The 18,003-nt window shown below is 37.8% G+C and overlaps 1 protein-coding gene across 2 annotated transcripts in view; it reads left to right on the plus strand.

Annotated features, from left to right (window-relative positions):
• Positions 1–7,118, plus strand: part of GABRA1 (gamma-aminobutyric acid type A receptor subunit alpha1) — a 56,167-nt gene extending 49,049 nt beyond the window's left edge. For both annotated transcript variants that reach the window (XM_066342647.1, XM_066342646.1), the window contains exons 10-11: positions 3,125–3,327; positions 5,905–7,118. In XM_066342647.1, coding sequence (XP_066198744.1) covers positions 3,125–3,327; positions 5,905–6,216 — 515 coding nt within the window. In that variant the 3' untranslated portion in view covers positions 6,217–7,118. The remainder of the gene's footprint in view (positions 1–3,124; positions 3,328–5,904) is intronic.
• The last annotated feature ends 10,885 nt before the right edge of the window (positions 7,119–18,003 follow it).

Raw genomic sequence — 18,003 nt, forward strand, 5'->3', positions numbered from 1 at the left:
GCACTAAAAGTGAAAAAGATATATTTTTAATGCTCACGTTAGCCACTTTCACCCTAACATATCTGATCCATCCATTTTGGCAACTTCCTGAAGTATTTTGGATTGTTTGATAAAAAGAAACAACTTGCTTTTCACATTTTTGACAATCTGGCAACTCATATCCCTTTGGTGAACATAACTGCCCACCTGTAAACTCAGCTATGGCAAGTTTCTTCTGTCTATCAAATTATATATTTCTAATGTTTTAAGTTTATAAAATCACAGATACAATTTTCTAAGACCCTTAGCCTTTCAACAGTTATTTAGTACACATTTCTCTTCTTTTTTGCCTAAACTCAGCACATTCTTCTGAGCTGTGTAAGATGCTGAGCACGGTCAAGGGTATTTAAGGATATACAAAAATAATCATCATAAAAAGTTGTACTTTATAACAGTTTGCTAAAAAAACATCCAGACAACAAACAGCCAAAGCCTGTTTAATATCTTAAAATATCATATTCTTGTCCCTCTCTGCTCACATGTGAGGGCAGTGTGGTCATGAAATTCGGCTGCCAGACAGATCCACATTTTAGGTTAAACCTTTATTTTTCTAAGCTTTAGTTGCCTATGAAATATAACTACAATTAAAATAAAAGTGTGTCATTTAAAAGATTAAGTGATAAAAATAAGAATGTAAGTTGTCAGGCTCAGTACTTGGAACTTAATAGATGTTCAAACACACTTGTGTCCCTAGAGTAGAAATTGTCAGACCACAACACACACACGTGCATGTGCACGCACACACACACACACACACACACACTCACCTCTGCATGCTATTCTTAACTGCTTTTAATTTATGCATGCATTTTATCTAAAAACACCTAGTCCCAAATTAGTTTTGAGAGCTGGTTACATATACCAAAATTTGAAGAAAACATGGAATTCACCATAATAGGGATTTATCTAAAAGGACTGAATTTGTCAATAACAATAGTCATTAATTTTGCCCTTAATAAATACCAGGCTAAGTGCTAAACACTTTACTACTGTATTGTATTTGATACTCACAACACCGCTCCGAGTTTGACTTATTGAAATGAACTTATAAGAAAATAATTTTTTTTTTTAAAAAGCAGCTTAGAACTGTGAGGCAATTTTTTCCAAGGTCACTCAGCAATCATAGAACTGTGATTTGCTCTGGGTTACTCTGTTTCCCAAACACTGACATTTGATTACCTTGCTTTTTGGTCAAGTTAATATTGATAAGTATATTTACATGCTGTTGTCCAGCCAATACTCTTTAAACCATTTGTTGGTTAGGTAATATAGATAATTCCCAGAATTTATGCAATACCTCTAGAGTTCAAAGTAAATTTGTTCTCTACATATTTTGACCATGTATCAACACTAAGATTTAATAAAAGTCTCACTGTTCCTTCTTAATCTTATCACTTTCTAATATAGTTACAAAGACCATCTACTTAGAAATTCATGGGAAACTAGGGAATATTAGATGGGCTAAAGCAGTCTTATTGATCAGTGTCACCCTGTTAAATTTAACTTTCTAAATAAAATTAAAAGAAAATTTGCCACCTTCCAACTGTGTAATCTTACTAATTTTCTAAAAATAAATTAAAAGGTAGAATCATAGATTTTTTTGTTGATTGATTTTAGAGAGACAGAGAGAAGAAGGGAGGGAGGGAGAGGGGGAGATGAAGAAAGGGAGAGAGACAGGGAGAGAGAAGCATTCATTTGTTATTCCATTAGTTGTGCATTCATTGGTTCCGTCCCAAATGTGCCCTAACCAGGGATCAAACCAACTACCTTGATGTTTCAGGATGATACTCTAATCTAACTGGTTGAACTAATTGCAGATATTAATTTTAGACCCAGTGGATGGATGCCATTATCTTCTATGGCAATACTTTATTTACATCTTTAAAATGCTTTTACATATTATTACACTTTATCCTCAAATAATTTTGTGAATGATTGTACAAATATTTTCCTCTTAGAACTTCAACAATGATGTAGATAGTCAAGAGAATAAAGTCTAAATTATGCTTTTACAGATATGAAGACTTGGGATCCTAGAAGTTAAGTCACTTACTCAGGTCATAGAGCTGATCAGTGGGATAGAGCAGTCCCCGGAAGAGAGCGGGACTTCTTCCACACCATGCAGTCTGAGCCATCCTCACTGGATTACTGTAATATTTCCATGCATTTTCAAATGATTTAAAGGGAACTTTACAATAGTCTAACCACACAGCGCATTAATTTAGTAGGCTGCTAATATTAATTTGTTAAATGAACCTTAATAGATATCATCATTTCCATACCAACTCATATAATTATATAAATAAACTAAAAACAACTGACTTAGATACTGCTTTTGGTATAGGTCATTTTAATCCCTAGGGATGGATTCTCAGAATGGGAGGATGAGGCAGCATTACCAGAAAAGGAAAGACTGGGGACATTTAAATCACAAACTTGTGTTCAGATTTTGGTTTTGTCACTTCTGAGCTTTAAAACCTCAAGCAGGTCCCATGCCACTTATTTCAGCAATTTCTTCAAGAGGGGGGTACTTCAAAACCAGTGAAACATAGTAGAAAAGCAGAAGAGGTAATAATGTAACAAAGTATTATTCTAAGATTATTCAATTATCTACCGATTATCTCCCATGATGAAACTATCGGTTTGATGGTTTATACATTTGGGTACCCAGGCAGAACACCAGGCAGAGCTGAGGGTCCCAAGATTTCCTATGGATCAGAGACATTGAAGATCTAGGCTTTCTACCGAAATACCTGGGGACAAGTGAGAGACTACCGTTTCCTTTTCTAACCAGGCAGCATGTTCAAGATGCTCATTTAGAGACATTCACTATTTTATTAACAGCTCCTCAACTGCAAAGTGGTTTATCTCTATAGGAGATCCCCTTCAGGACTGCCATTCCATCCGCTGCAACCTACACCGGGATTAGATCAAGACTCACTTATTCCAAACAAAACGGGGTGGAGAAGAAAATGTAAACCCTGTCTATGGCCCTGTTGGCTTCCCTCTGGGCAAGTGGCCTGACCTCCAGCAATGAAATATTGTAGGAGGAACCTATACATTCCCTTAATTCCTTCCTTTACAGGGGTCACAACTGTGCTCACCATGACGACTCTGAGTATCAGCGCCAGAAATTCCCTCCCCAAGGTGGCGTACGCCACTGCGATGGATTGGTTCATTGCCGTGTGTTATGCCTTTGTGTTCTCGGCTCTCATTGAGTTTGCCACCGTCAACTATTTCACCAAGAGAGGCTATGCCTGGGATGGCAAAAGCGTCGTTCCAGAAAAGGTAAATGCTTTACTCTCCCCTGTGCTATAACGTTAATATGTCTTTTTAAACACCTCAGATGGGATGTCTGGACTCGAGGAAATGGATGAAGAAGGCAGAGCGAGGGTAGTGAGGATTCTTCCGTCTTATGTCGTAAATGATTAAGTGCTATGGTAATCGCGCTGTTATTGTTAAGGGGAGGCTGTTTGAGTGGATCCATGTGCTGGGTGGACGAAGGAGACAAAGGAGAGACACAAAAGTTCAAGTCTCTACTCAACTCTGCTTTCCTATCATCTCTATTGATCTGAGGAGAGGTTTCCACAAGCCTGACATTAGGAGCAAATAAGCTCACACACACCTCTATAATTTTTTATGACCTGAAAATCATAGGCTTTGGGGAATATTTTTTAAGCCTAATAATCTCTTTGGTCACAAACACCATTACTATAAAGCCTCCATAGAACTGAGTTTGCAAAGCTTTTTAATATATCCTTTAATAGTAACACACACACTCTCTCTCTCTTTTTTTAATGACATGAACTCAATATAAGGTCAGTTTGGCTGTTGAACTGTGTTGAAATAAAGCATATCTATTTTTGACCTGTAATCATTTGGACTACAACGAGAAATAATCGCTTTCACTTAATTATAGAAATTTCTGTCACTCCTCATAAAGCTTAGCTGACTCGGCCTTCACTGTGAAATGAGTGCACTCTTGGAGTAAGGGGTCTGATTTTAATGAAGTAATACTAGAAAAAAGATGAATATGGTTGTTGTTTTTTTTTAAGTCCCAGACTATGTTTAAGGATTTGGAGATGAGAAAAAGTAGCAGACAGGGTCCAGAGTAGGAAAAATTAATACATTAACCTGTTAAAATTCCTGACTATTGCGCCTTGCGAAAAGTGTCAGGTGTTCTGGAAGTAATAATTCATTCTGGTGCAACAATTTATAAAATAAATTATTCAAAGAGTGTTGCATTCGGTGATTCAAGTTTAGCTGTTCACCAAGGTATCGGGGTAAGGTTTTTGAAATTGTCAATAACCAGGTTCAAATCCCGAGGAATCCTAATAAAAAAATATGAGAGTGTATCCAAGACATTTTCACTTAAATTGTTTTTAATTGATAAATTACTGTACAAAAAAGAATGAGACTTTCTCTTCTAGACTATCACTGTGCATCATAAGAATAGGTGAACTGTCAATATCAGTCAGATATGGAATGTGAAATTTTCTAGGAGCTTCATTTTTAGAGGAGTAACCAGTGAAATTCATTTTAACAATATACTTTAGCCAATATATCAAAATATATATCTTTACAACATGCAAACCATGCAAAACATTATTGAGATATACCGCATTGTTTTATTTGTTTTCACATGAAGTCTTTAAAATCCTCTGTGTATTTTATACTTGCTGCATGTATCTAATCAGACTAGCTATATTGTACTGTTCAGTAGCCACAAGTGGCTATTGGCAATTGTATTGGGTCACACAGCTACCAACAAATGTTCTCCTCAATTTTTTGGAAACGTCTATATGATAGAAAGCCTAAGAAATGCTGCAGCTGTCCATTATTGCACAGATAACATCGATGAGCAGCTAACATTGAACAAGAATTGAATTCAGGGTGCTCTGAATCATTGTGCCTTATCATTTGCCCACCTGAAACTTGGGGAGAAGGAGCAAATAACTATAATTGGCTCAGCAATTGATTGCTGCAAAACAAACCACTCCAAAAACCTAGTGACCTAAAACAACCATCACGCACTTGAGGCTGGAAATAGCCTGGTGGTACTTCCGTTAGTCCAGCCTGGGCTCCCAACATCGTTGCAGCTAACTTCAGGCTCCACCGGGACAAGCGGACCCACCATGGCCTTTCTCGTATGTCTGGGGCTTGATGCCAGTAGGTGCTGCCACGGGGTATCTGCACCCAGGAGTCTAGGCCAGGCCTCCTCACATGGCAGTGGCATGTTTCCAGAGGGTAAAGGCTGAGGTTACAGCACCCCTTGAGGCTAGCCTCCTATATTGGAACAGCATCACACTGTCCAATGTCACAAGTCTATCCTAGATTCAACCAGGAGTCTCTAACTCTTGATAGGAAAGCCGGGGAAAACATTTTTTTCCAGCTTTATCAAGACATAATTGACAGATATCACTTGGTAAGATTAAGGTGTATAATGTGGTTGATTTGATACATTTATGTACTGTGTACAATTGTACACCTGTGTGTATTTGATACATTTATACACTGTGTATAATTGATCACCACCGTAACATTAGCTACCATCTCCCTCCTGTAGCACAGTCACCATTTCTTTTAAAAACATTGAACATCATTGTCTTAGCAACATTCAGGTATACGATACAGTATTATTAGCTATAATCACCAAGGTACAATTAGATCTCCCGAGTTTTTCATCTTATAACTGGATATTGGTGTTTGTATTTTTAATTTATCCCAATAAATTACATTACTTAGATTTTAAATAAAATCACATATTTAGATTCTAAAATAAAGGTCACTTTACTCAGCAATTTATAAGCTTGCTTCTCTCACTGTTTACTAAATCCAATGCCTTTATACTCTTTCTTTCTACAGCCAAAGAAAGTGAAGGATCCTCTTATTAAGAAAAACAACACTTACGCTCCAACAGCAACCAGCTACACCCCTAATCTGGCCAGGGGTGACCCTGGCTTAGCCACCATTGCGAAAAGCGCAACTATAGAACCAAAAGAAGTCAAGCCAGAAACCAAACCACCAGAACCCAAGAAAACCTTTAATAGTGTCAGCAAAATTGACCGGCTGTCGAGAATAGCCTTCCCCTTGCTCTTCGGAATCTTTAACTTGGTCTACTGGGCTACGTATTTAAACAGAGAGCCTCAGCTAAAAGCACCCACTCCCCATCAGTAGGTCCTTTGCTCTCCATTCTGTTGTTCAGTCCTCTGCACTGGAAATTGCTTTCTGTTCTCAATGCAGTAATTCCCATCTGCTTTATTGCCTCTGTCTTAAAAGAATTTAAAGGTTTCCTTATTTCCTTAATTCAGACAAGAACAACAGACCCCTCTCTGGCAGTCCACAGCAGAGCAGAGCCTACGAGAGACAGGATTGAGAGAGAGAGAGAGAGAGAGATAGGGCAAAAATCACAACAGAGGGAGATTGAACTAAAGAGAGAGGAAAGAAGGGGCCATAGTTCCAAAGATAAGAAACGTAGAAGAAAAATAATACTTAATTATAACTCTAGATCATTTGTAGATATATATTTCCAAATATTCTAAAAAAAAGAAGATACTGTATATGTCAAAAATATTTTTATGTGAAGGGGTTTAAAAGAATAAATTATAAATGTTTAATGAAGAAAATTTTCAAAGAATCTATGTCTTTATTGCACAAACTATGACGTGCTTGCATTCTTATTTTTTAAACTCATGTATTACTTTAACATTTTATTTCCAAAGTTAAAGACCCCCCACCTCCATTTTTTTCTCCTGTTACAAATGCCTAATGTGTTATTTTCTTGCTAAATGCTATTTTAAAATTCATGGCGATTGCATCGGCAAAGAAGCAGTTCCTCCCTGTAGAGCACATTTAATCCAATGGAGAGAAATGCTCTAAACAACCTATTTCACAATCATCTGAGCTTTTATCATTAGACTTGATGAGGAATCATTTTAACAAAGATATACACTCAACAAAAACCAAAAATAAATAAAAATTAAATAAAAGAATTTTAATAGATTCCATTTCTCATCATGTCTATTTCCAGATAGCACATGGGTCCAATAATCACTTCATTACCATCATAAAGATGTTTTTAGAGGGGCAAAAATATTTTGCAAGATCTAGAATTGTTGAATGTATTATTTTATATAACATCAAAAGCTTTAGATTGAAATTTATGACTAGTGAACAAAAATAGAATATATAAATTATATATGTAAATATACAGCATGAGATTGTACATTTTTTACTTTTTTTAAAGTTGTGTTCTTAAACTATTGTGTAAGACTCACCGCTCTTAGCTGTTAGAATGTGGTTAAGTGCTATGGAAATACCTTTAAGCCTGAATTTAAGATCAGAACAGCATACAGGAATCAGTTGCAACTTCAAATACACAGGTGTCAAGTTCACTTATGGAGAGAAAGCTTATAATTTCAAACTGTTGTCCGTGTACAGTAATAAATCAGTTGCTATCTGCTCCAGTCCTGCCACATTCCCCCAAATTAGGCTTTTGTAATATAGAGAGAAAACAGAAAAGTATTAGTGAGAGCTAGAAAATCAACTGTATATTACTGCTATCTTTGCTGATATCAACTATTCCAATAAGTGTTGTACCATATGTAGCACCAAATATAAAAAACACATGAAAGAATGTACAGGAAATAGCTTTTCTTGTGTAATATCATTCCATTTCATTTCTACTGTAGCAATATACTTGTAGGTATACTATGTAAGGGCTTTAACGACGAGAGGTCCATTAAGACTCCCTATGAAAATTCTAGTCTGTTTCCTTCCTTCTCAGATGTTTTAGAGATAAATATTTATGCAGAAGGTATTTTTGCAGTCTCCTTTTGTCTGATAGAGTTTCAGAGATATTTCAAATTAGCATCCAGAATCCATGGGTCATGGTCTAAGAAACACATTTAAAATACTAAAACACACCTGTGAGCATCATTGCCAAATAAGACAGTTGGGATCGGCACCCAAGTTTGGAGCAATGTTTTTCTCAAAAAGCTGCTATCCAATGATGTAGAAAAATACGTTATGTTTTCCTCAACAAATCTGGTTTTCTTTCTCAATGTGCTTTACTGTTTGATTTGGTCCTGCCTAAATTCCATGAGCTAGGCCATTAAAGGCTGCACCAAGGATGTTTTCTGCTCTGGTATTTGGTGTAGATACCGTGTATAGAAAATAAACTAAAATATGGCTCTAACTTCTGTGTTGCTGTTTATCTTGTTATTTTTCGGCGTTAATCTAATATGTTATAAAGAGCATTTTATCTCCCAGACTCGTCATGGCTAACATTTGGTCTGTATTTGGCTCATTAGATGTGAATATTTCTTATTAGTCTGCTTTCTGCTATGCAATGACCGCATTTCTACCATTTCCTAGTTTGTTCGAACATGTGGATAGAATTCTATTGTATTAACTGATTGCATAATTTATCAAAGACCAATTATTCTATGTAGCTTTTCTACAGTGCTTTGCTAAACCATGTAATCCTAGTTAAGTCTTCCTTGAAAATAAAGTTACACTCTTATAGAGGACCGTTCCTGTTTACTCCCAGGAATATTTTTTAAAAGATGACACTGAATGTTTATTGCACATTAGTGCAGCGAAGTGGCAATAAAACCTAACATTGAGTCGAGGTTGTTTATGGCAGATGCATGCATCGCTTTACAGAGTTTAGCAAAAGCTCCTACTTTTATGTCATACTGTATTCTATTATAATAATAAAGCTCACATTATTCAATAACAAGACGGAATGCTTGACTCTCTTTTCATATTATCAATAGGACCTGCCACCCCCCCACCCCCCCACCCCCGTTTTAAAACATTTTCTGGTCGGAGCACCTGAAAGTGTCAAGACCTGGCGGGAATGTAGGCTGCACAGAAGATTTCTGGACATGTATCAGTAGGACGATCCTAAACTATCGTTTCCAATGAACCACTTTAAAAAAGAACTATTAAACATGTAATACCTGGTGTTCCCAGTTGCACTTCAACTCGAAATTTATAAAATGTGAACAGAATAATCAGAATGGTTTATAGAAAGAAGACTAGGGGTTTGTTCAGACCCATTGTTAATGCTAACAAATCTGTTTTCTGGACCCTGAAGTGTCTGTGTTGTGGTTGTTTTAGAGGAATCCGAGCTCTGTAGTTTTATTTAGCTGCTCACCCAGTGTCAGATTTAAAGAACAGAATACTTATAATTACTTGAAGACAATGGAGAAATCATTTATGTGCATACCTGGTTTCTACAGGCAAGACCAGGTGAAACAAAAATCTTCCCGTGTCAGCCATGGACAAAGCAAAATCAAAGGAAATTGTACTTCTACAGATAGAGCACACCTCTTCCTAAATAAATTATTCAGGAGTTAGCAAAATTAAATCATTTTAAAGTCCTCCAACTCACTTGACTGATTCAACCCGAATAAAACTGCCCATTGTAAACTAGCTAAACCATTACATTCATTGATTTCTTGGCTCTCCTAAAAATGAATGTAGTGAATGATGATTCTTTTGGCTATCAAACTCTATCTATGTCAAGGCTCACCATGATAATTTTCTAAGGAATCGGAATAAGAATGGACTTGGCAGTACTGCTGACCATCTGTTTGAATTTCATTATACCTGTTTGTTAAGACCTTCTGTTGGAGTTTTCTGAAACCGGCTCTTAAGAACAACAAGAAAAATTATCTGTCTTGATTACGTTATGACCACAATTCAGTCAAATAAATCAACTCCAAATGTTAATTTGGTTTAATTAAACTACATTCTACAAGCATTGCTGAATCTCTGCCCGGTGTGAAGTACTGTGCTAGATGAAAGAAGTGTAGAGATAAACATTTCATGGCCTTTTTCATTAAGGAAATCACAGTTCTGATGGGAAAGACAGACAGAGAATCAGGCACAGGTACCGTAAATATTGTGAGAAAAGCAGAGAATAAGAGATACTTAACAGAGTTCCCTTACCACTCTTCATAAGGTTACATAATTGAATCTGCAGGAACAAAGAATGTCAAAGATGAAACAAAATATAAGAGGTGAAGTGGGCCAGGACCACAAGTCAGTGGTCTTAGGATATAACCAGCCCTTTGAGTTTTCAGTCATGTAATCACTGACTAACACTTGAGACCCGTTGATCCTTTAGGTAATGGGGTAGGTGCTGGGTTACAGAGATAAAGATGACAGAAGGTTCTTGGAAAATCCACAATTTCATAGAGAATCCAACTGAAGTTAAAGTTACTATACTTTACCCAAGGGGCACAACCACCAGTCAGTATGGAGTTGTTCTCGCCAAGGGAAGTCTTCAAATGACAGTTGTTAGTTGAGCTATATTTTCACAGATGATTCAACATTTATGAGACACTTTATTGTTGGGGAAGGCAGCTGGTGAGAAAAGACAGGTCTTTCATTCAAAGATAATAATACATTAAAACTTAACTAAGGAAGTCACAAAGTCTAAGGTCAGGAAACTAACATGGGAGTAGGAACTAGACCCAACAAGGCGCTAAAGGAAGCCCTGGGAACCAGAAGCTGTCCAGTTTCCTTAGCTTCAGCTCCATCTACTCGGTACTGGTGCCATGTGTAAGAAGCTGTGTAGTGATAGAGTCTAAGATTACAGAGAAGCACTTGATGGTGAAAGTCTCTTTACCTCTGATTTGTAACCTACTCCATTTGTTAAGCATAACATATGAACCAGATGAATTTTGCTAATTCAACTAATTAGTGATCTCTCTTTTCACAATGCCTATACAGATTCATATATTCATTTGATAATCATTAATTAAGCAGCTATTTACATTTGGTGTTAGGGTCATTTCACAGAGCAAGGGAAGATAGTCCTTCTCATTGTTAGTTAGCAAACTTCAAACTGTATTTAAAACAATGCAACACACCTACATTTTCAAGTCACATTATTTGTCAATAAAATGATTATGGTCTAAAAAGAGGTCGGACTTTCCATAGGGTTGTAAAATATTAAAGTTCTTTTTGTTTTGGGTTGGTAATTGACCTTTCTCTAACTATATCATTAGCTCATGTTACTACAGAAAGGATGATTTCCTCATTGATAGTCCATCAAACTATAATTATGTATGTTACATGCATTGATTCTTGCCATAGGCAATGGAGTTATAAAAAAAGAAATTCCTATAGGTCTGATGATTTGCCTAAACCACTGAAAGTAAGAGATGTTGCCAGATTTTAAAAAATGGATTTCATTTTAAAGCTGATATTTTCAAAACTCATCTCTTAAAGAAATATATACTGCATCTCCTTGACTAATGGCCTATGTTTTATTTGAAAAATTAATAACCTTATAAAATATTACATATGATATGAAATGAATAGACATTTCATGTCAAAAAGAAAAGTCCCTCTATAAGGAAAAGTCATCCTGTATAAGCCAGAGATGATGAGAGTGGTCCATCATGGGAACTTGGGTATTCTTTGATAGTCTTTGGTATATTCCATATTCTGCCATTGCAGCAAAAAGAGCATGGCCACCAGAATCAGAGATCTCACCTCATATATTGAATATATTGACTTGGCCCATTAAGCAGTTCCTTCTGAACCTTGTTTTTGCAGGAAAGAGGAGTAATAACCATGTGGACTTTCTAGAATGACAGAGTAAGGACCTGAGTATATCTACTTCCTCAAAGCAATGATAAAACTTGATGGGTTTCCTATAGTGGTGATTTCAGAATCACAGAAATCCACCAAACCCCACTACTGAAACTTTCATAAGAATGTTTATATGTAATGTTTTAACCTGGAATTGTACTTGTGACCTCTTTTGTTTTTTTGTTGTTTGTTGTTTTGTTTTGTTTTTTGCGATAATGCTACCAGCGAAGGAAAAGCTGCATGAGCAAAACCTTCACCACCAAGAACTTTCTGACATCATTTGGGGCAGAGTGTGCAAAAGTTGCACATCCATGGAAACTGATGGGAACTGTAACAACCTTGTAGCAAATGGATAGAAACGCCAATGCTGATGGTAACCAGAAGTGACAATCCTGATGACAATAAGCAAAAGACTGGCAGGAGAGCCAGAAAAGGAAATTCAGTAAGAACGTGAGGAAAACAACACATTTATAGTAGGCTAAATTCAAAAAGTCCATTAGACTCCTCTATCTACAGTTTGACTTTCCATGGTTTCAGTTATCCACCCTCAACTGCCGTCTGAAAATACTGACAAAAATTCCAGAAATAAACAATTCATATGTTTCAGATTGTGCACCGTTCTGAGTGGCAGGATGAAATCTCATCTTGTTCGGCTCCGCCCTGCCTGGAGTGTCAGTCACCCACCCCTTTATCGAGAATATCTCCACTATCTACTCCCCACCCACCTCCCTTCAGTCCCTTAGCAGCCATCTCAGTTATCAGATTGGTGGCCAAGGTAGTGCCAGTGCTTGTGTTCATGTAACCCTTGTTTTATTTTTGGTTGTTCTCTTTTTATTTTTACTGATTTTGTTTTATTTTTTAATTACAGATAAAATATTATATCCACTTCAGGTGTACACCTGAGTGATTAGACATTATATAACTTGCTAAGTGATCATCCCAGGAAATCTTGTCCCCTTCTGACAGCATACGTAATTATTAGGATTTTATTGACTCTATTCCCTAGGCCAGGGGTCCCCAAACTTTTTACCCAGGGGGCCAGTTCACTGTCCTTCAAACCGTTGGAGGGCCAGACTATAAAAAAAAACTATGAACAAATCCCTATGCACACTGCACATATCTTATTTTAAAGTAAAAAAACAAAACGGGAACAAATACAATATTTAAAAGAACAAGTAAATTTAAATCAACAAACTGACCAGTATTTCAATGGGAACTATGCTCCTCTCACTGACCACCAATGAAAGAGGTGCCCCTTCCGGAAGTGTGGCTGGGGCTGGATAAATGGCCTCAGGGGGCCGCATGTGGCCTGCTGGCCGTAGTTTGGGGACCCCTGCCCTAGGCTGTACTTTATGTCCCTGTAGTTATTACAACTGATTTGTACTTCTTAATCCCTTCATGTTCTTCACCTATCCCATCAACCCTCCTCCCTTATTTTACTTCATAATGGCCCATATATATATATATATATATATATATAAATGGCCCATAATGGCATATATATATATATATATATATATATATATATATATGCTGAGGTTTCTTGACTTAATAGGAAATATATATATGATATATGCTGAGATTGCTAAGATCAATGGTAATAAATAAACCTTTTATCCATAAAATTGTGAAGAAAAAGAAATCTTAGCTAGTTTGAGAGAGGCCACATTCACATAACATTTATTATAGTAAGAAAATATTGCTTGACATACCGCTTTACTTATTTATTATTAATTTTAATGGGGTGACATTAATCAATCAGGGTACATAGGTTCAGAAAAAACATCTCCAGGTTATTTTGACATTTAATTATGTTGTATACCCATCACCCAAAGTCAAATTGTCTTCCATCACCTTCCATCTGGTTTTCTTTGTGCCCCTCCCCTCCCCTCCCCTCCCCCTACCCCCTCCCTTCCCCTCCCCACCCCTTGTAACCACCACGCCCTTGTCCATGTCCCTGAGTCTCATTTTTATGTCCCACCTATGTATGGAATCATAGTTCTTAGTTTTTTCTGATTTACTTATTTCATTCAAAAACACTGGTATGTAAAGATACATGTACCCCCATGTCCATTGAAGCATTGTTCACATTGGCCAATACATGGAAACAACCAAAAAGGCCCTTAATAGATGATTGGATAAAGAAGATGTGGTACATATATACTATGGAATACTACTCAGCCATAAGAAATGATAACATTGGATCATTTACAACAACATAGATGGACCTTGATAACATTATACTGCATTATTTTAAGCCAACAAAATAACTTTCAAATATCCATGATTGGTAAATGTAATTTGGGCCACTATTTGCATGGGAGGTATAATTGTATGAAATTTGTTAACACAATAAAAAGATCTTCTCTAACTTTTTCTCCCTAATCCAATGTCTACAATACAATGCAGTTGTTTTAGAAACATGGATATTGATGTGTTGTTTAGATAGAAGTGTGGATAAGGCATCTTGGAAATCGCATGGGCTGGGAGGTTAAGATCACATCTCAGATACCCCCTCTGCCATAACCTGTGCAAATTGGTCATTTGCGACTCTGTGCCTTACTGACTTCATTTATGAAATGAGGGTGTTGCCCAGCATGTAACTTAGATATGTAAAGGAAGGCTGACAACAGTATAATGGGTGATAGAAGAGGCTGAGATGGGGATGGGAGAATAAGACATCCACAAATTATTTTTATTATTATTATTATTATCATTATTATTTGAGGGGGGGACAAACAGACAGGAAAGGAGAGAGATGAGAAGCATCAACTGGTAGTTGCAGCACCTTAGTTATTCATTGATTGCTTCTTATACATGCCTTGACCCGGGGGTTCCAGCTGAGCCAGTGACTACTTACTCAAGCCAGTGACCTTGGGCTTCAAGGTCATGTCTATGACCCCATGCTCAAGCTGGTGAGTCTACACTTAAGCCAGAAACCTTGGGGTTTCAAACTTGGGTCCTCAGCGTCCCAAGCTGACATTCTATCCACTGTGCCACCACCTAGTCAGGCTTCACTAATTATTTTTAATTTTAAATTTATATATATTTACATATTCCCCCCAGTTTTATTAAGGGGCAATGAGAAACTTGCACCCTGCAAGGCAATGTGAGCTGAAGGTAAATGGCTGGTGCCCCTTCCAGATTGGCCGTGAATCTCTTAGTTCATCATAATCTCACCGCCTTCCACTGTGCTGTCCCATCATCCAAACACAGGCCTGACTTCAATAACTGATATTACTTTTCTCAACTTTGTGGGCATTTGGACGTCCCTAATCGAAAGTACTGTGTGCATCTCAGTGGAAACTGTGCTATTAGACTTTTGGTGCAGTGCCTTGTTCATGTAACTCTTTCTCTTTCTTTCTTATATTTGGGGAAATAACTGGTGTGTGTGTGTGTGTGTGTGTGTGTGTGTGTGTGTGTGTGTGTGTGTGTGTGTGTGTGATGTAGTCCCTTTCTTTTGATATATGAATGGAGTAACACATACACACACACACACACACACATAGATATTGCCCCCCAAATAGTTTCTCCTACTTTCAGAATGTGGTAATGACAGGGTAAAAAGCATAACACCTTTTTAATTTTTGTTCTAAAATTATAACGCTCCCGAAGGTGATCTGAATTCTAAATGAATGTTCTTAAGACCTAATGACTTCTTGTGGTGACAATGACACCTGCATTTTTTTAAAACAAAGAAAGGGCAAATTCTATAACGGCATCCATTTCTTTCGGGTACCTGTTTGCTTTTGTTGTTGCCAAAGGTTATTGGGACGAAGCAGAAATGACAGATTGTCTAGAGACCAGCACACAGCTAGCAGCCCACGGCAGTCCAGGCAGCGCCAGGGAGCCACCTGGCACTGCCTGCCAGGGCCTGTGCTCTTTCATCAGGACTGCTAAATGATGCAGGTGGCACGGAGAGCAGGGCATCCTCGTGTGACACAGGAGAAATAAGTGAACGTTCCCTTCCCACCTGTGCCAGCTGGCACTTCTTCATTCAGTACAAATGTCTTCGAGAGGAAAGGGGACCTGCTTTGGAGAGGTCTAATGTCCTCTTTTTATCCATAAGAATAGCAAATAAATACACACCTAAAAATACCCCAACATAAAGAAAAATAACAAAAAAAGCCCATTTGTCAGAAGCAGAATGAGTAGAGAGAGCTACAAGGCCAAAGATTCCTCTAGATCTCACAGAGAGACTGTGTGGTTCTCATCGTTTCCGACCCTGGAGAGGACTGTCTTCTGCATAGTCTTGGTCAAGTCCTTGGACCCAAACTTAAGTTCCCTATCAATACATGTCTTACCAGATATACCTCAACCTCCCCAAAATCTTCTCCAACCTCTATGGCAGAATTTTTGTTTTGGATCAATTTCTCCCAAATAAGGTTTGTCTTCTTTATTCTCTTCACCAGCAATCTAACCTTCATTTGCCTAGCCTAGCACCCAGAGCCTCAGGTCCTAATCTGCCCACTCCCACACCTGTCCGTGGATGCTGAGATTCTTACTGGCCAAGCATCTCACCACGGAGGGAGGCACCCACCCTGGAAAATCAACTTGAACCTCAAGGTGAAGCAAATACCCTATTGAGTCACCTACACACGCAGCTCCGATTGACTCTAGACAATGTGCTCTTAATCTCAGCAGAATTCTACTGAAAACACTAGAAAAAGGGTGAACAGAAGGAACAGAATACAGTGTGAGTTCAGAGGGGGTGTGAGTTTGAGCTCAGGAAATGGGGCAGAAAGCTACTTCAGCACTCCCCAGCAGACAGGTAAGGTTTAAAGAAGCAGGCAGGTCCCTGAGTCTCATTTTTATGTCCCACCTATGTATGGAATCATATAGTTCTTAGTTTTTTTTCTGATTTACTTATTTCACTCAGTATAATGTTATGAAGGTCCATCCATGTTGTTGTAAATGATCCGATGTCATCATTTCTTATGGCTGAGTAGTATTTTGTAGTATATATGTACCACATCTTCTTTATCCAGTCATCTATTGAAGGGCTTTTTGATTGTTTCCATGTTAGGGGGGAGGGAGTTGGGGGAGGAGAGGGGCACAAAGAAAACCAGATAGAAGGTGATGGAAGATTATTTGACTTTGGGTGATGGGTATAAAACATAATCAAATGTCAAAATAACCTGGAGATGTTTCCTCTGAATCTATGTACCCTAATTAATCAATGACACTCCATTAAAATTAATAACAAAGGAAAAAAAATAAAGAAGCAGGTAGGAAGGAATGGACTTGGGGAGGGAGAACACAAGGATGAAAGAGCCAGTTTAGAAACAAGGAAGGCACAGGGTGAGAATGAGGAGAAAATGGACTATTTAAGCCATTTTTTTTTTAAATCGGAGAACCAGAGTGGAAGTTCACATCGTAAGATCATGGTTCTAAACCATGTGTTTTGAAAGTTGAATCATTTCCATGATGAAGGAACCTTATAAAGTGCAGTGCTTATGAGTATGGATTCTACTTTAGCAAGACCGAAATTCAAATTTCCTCTGGCACTGTTTCCGTAAACAAGGGTAAATCCTGTATGCTCTCTAGGTCTTATTTTCCTGATTTAGAGTGGAAATAATATTATTTAGCTTCCAATTCATTGGGAAAACCAAATGAGGGAACACATGGATAAACTAAATACAATGCCTAGCACATAGAACTATTCAGTAATTGGAGGATTATTATTATTAATTAATATTATTCATTCTTTAATCATGCAATATGTTTTGGAGTATTCATTAGGCTGTATTTGATGTGCTGGACATTAGGGGTAGAAGTAGAATAAAAGTGAGCTCCTATTTTCATTTTATTATCTATTGAAGAAAATGAAAAGTTAACCAATAGTTTCAAAACTATGTCATACCTAGTGTGGTTAAGTTAGTACTAACACCCCCGAGTCTGCCACAGTGGAATGAGCCATCCTCAAGGGCTAAAGGTGGAGGGGCTGACTTGATTCAGGTGATGTTCCTAAGATATAGAAGTAATGAGCTGACAAGGTTCAGGAAGGATCTTCCGAGCAGAAGGAACAGCAGGTGCAGAAGCGTCACAAATAGTTCAGAGCAGCCCAGCCAAACAGAGCAGCTGGAGCACAGTCCTGCCCAGCCAGGACAGGAGATGGGGCGGGAGGGCTTCCCAAGGTTCTGGCTTTGGTTCAGCACTGATTTCAGTAGGGACGGGGGGTGGGATGGGGTGGGGCGAGTGTTAACCTGTGTGTGAAAATCGCAAGGGGAATGGGGGGGAGGGGAAGTCCTTTTAACAGTCTGTTGTAAAGGCTCAAGGCATGGACTTTGTTGACATGGAAGTTTTGTACTTTTATACTTCGTTGTTACCTGTGTGACTCTGGACAAGTTA

Source organism: Saccopteryx leptura, chromosome 6 (assembly GCF_036850995.1).
Source record: "Saccopteryx leptura isolate mSacLep1 chromosome 6, mSacLep1_pri_phased_curated, whole genome shotgun sequence".
In the NCBI taxonomy this organism is placed as follows: domain Eukaryota; kingdom Metazoa; phylum Chordata; class Mammalia; order Chiroptera; family Emballonuridae; genus Saccopteryx; species Saccopteryx leptura.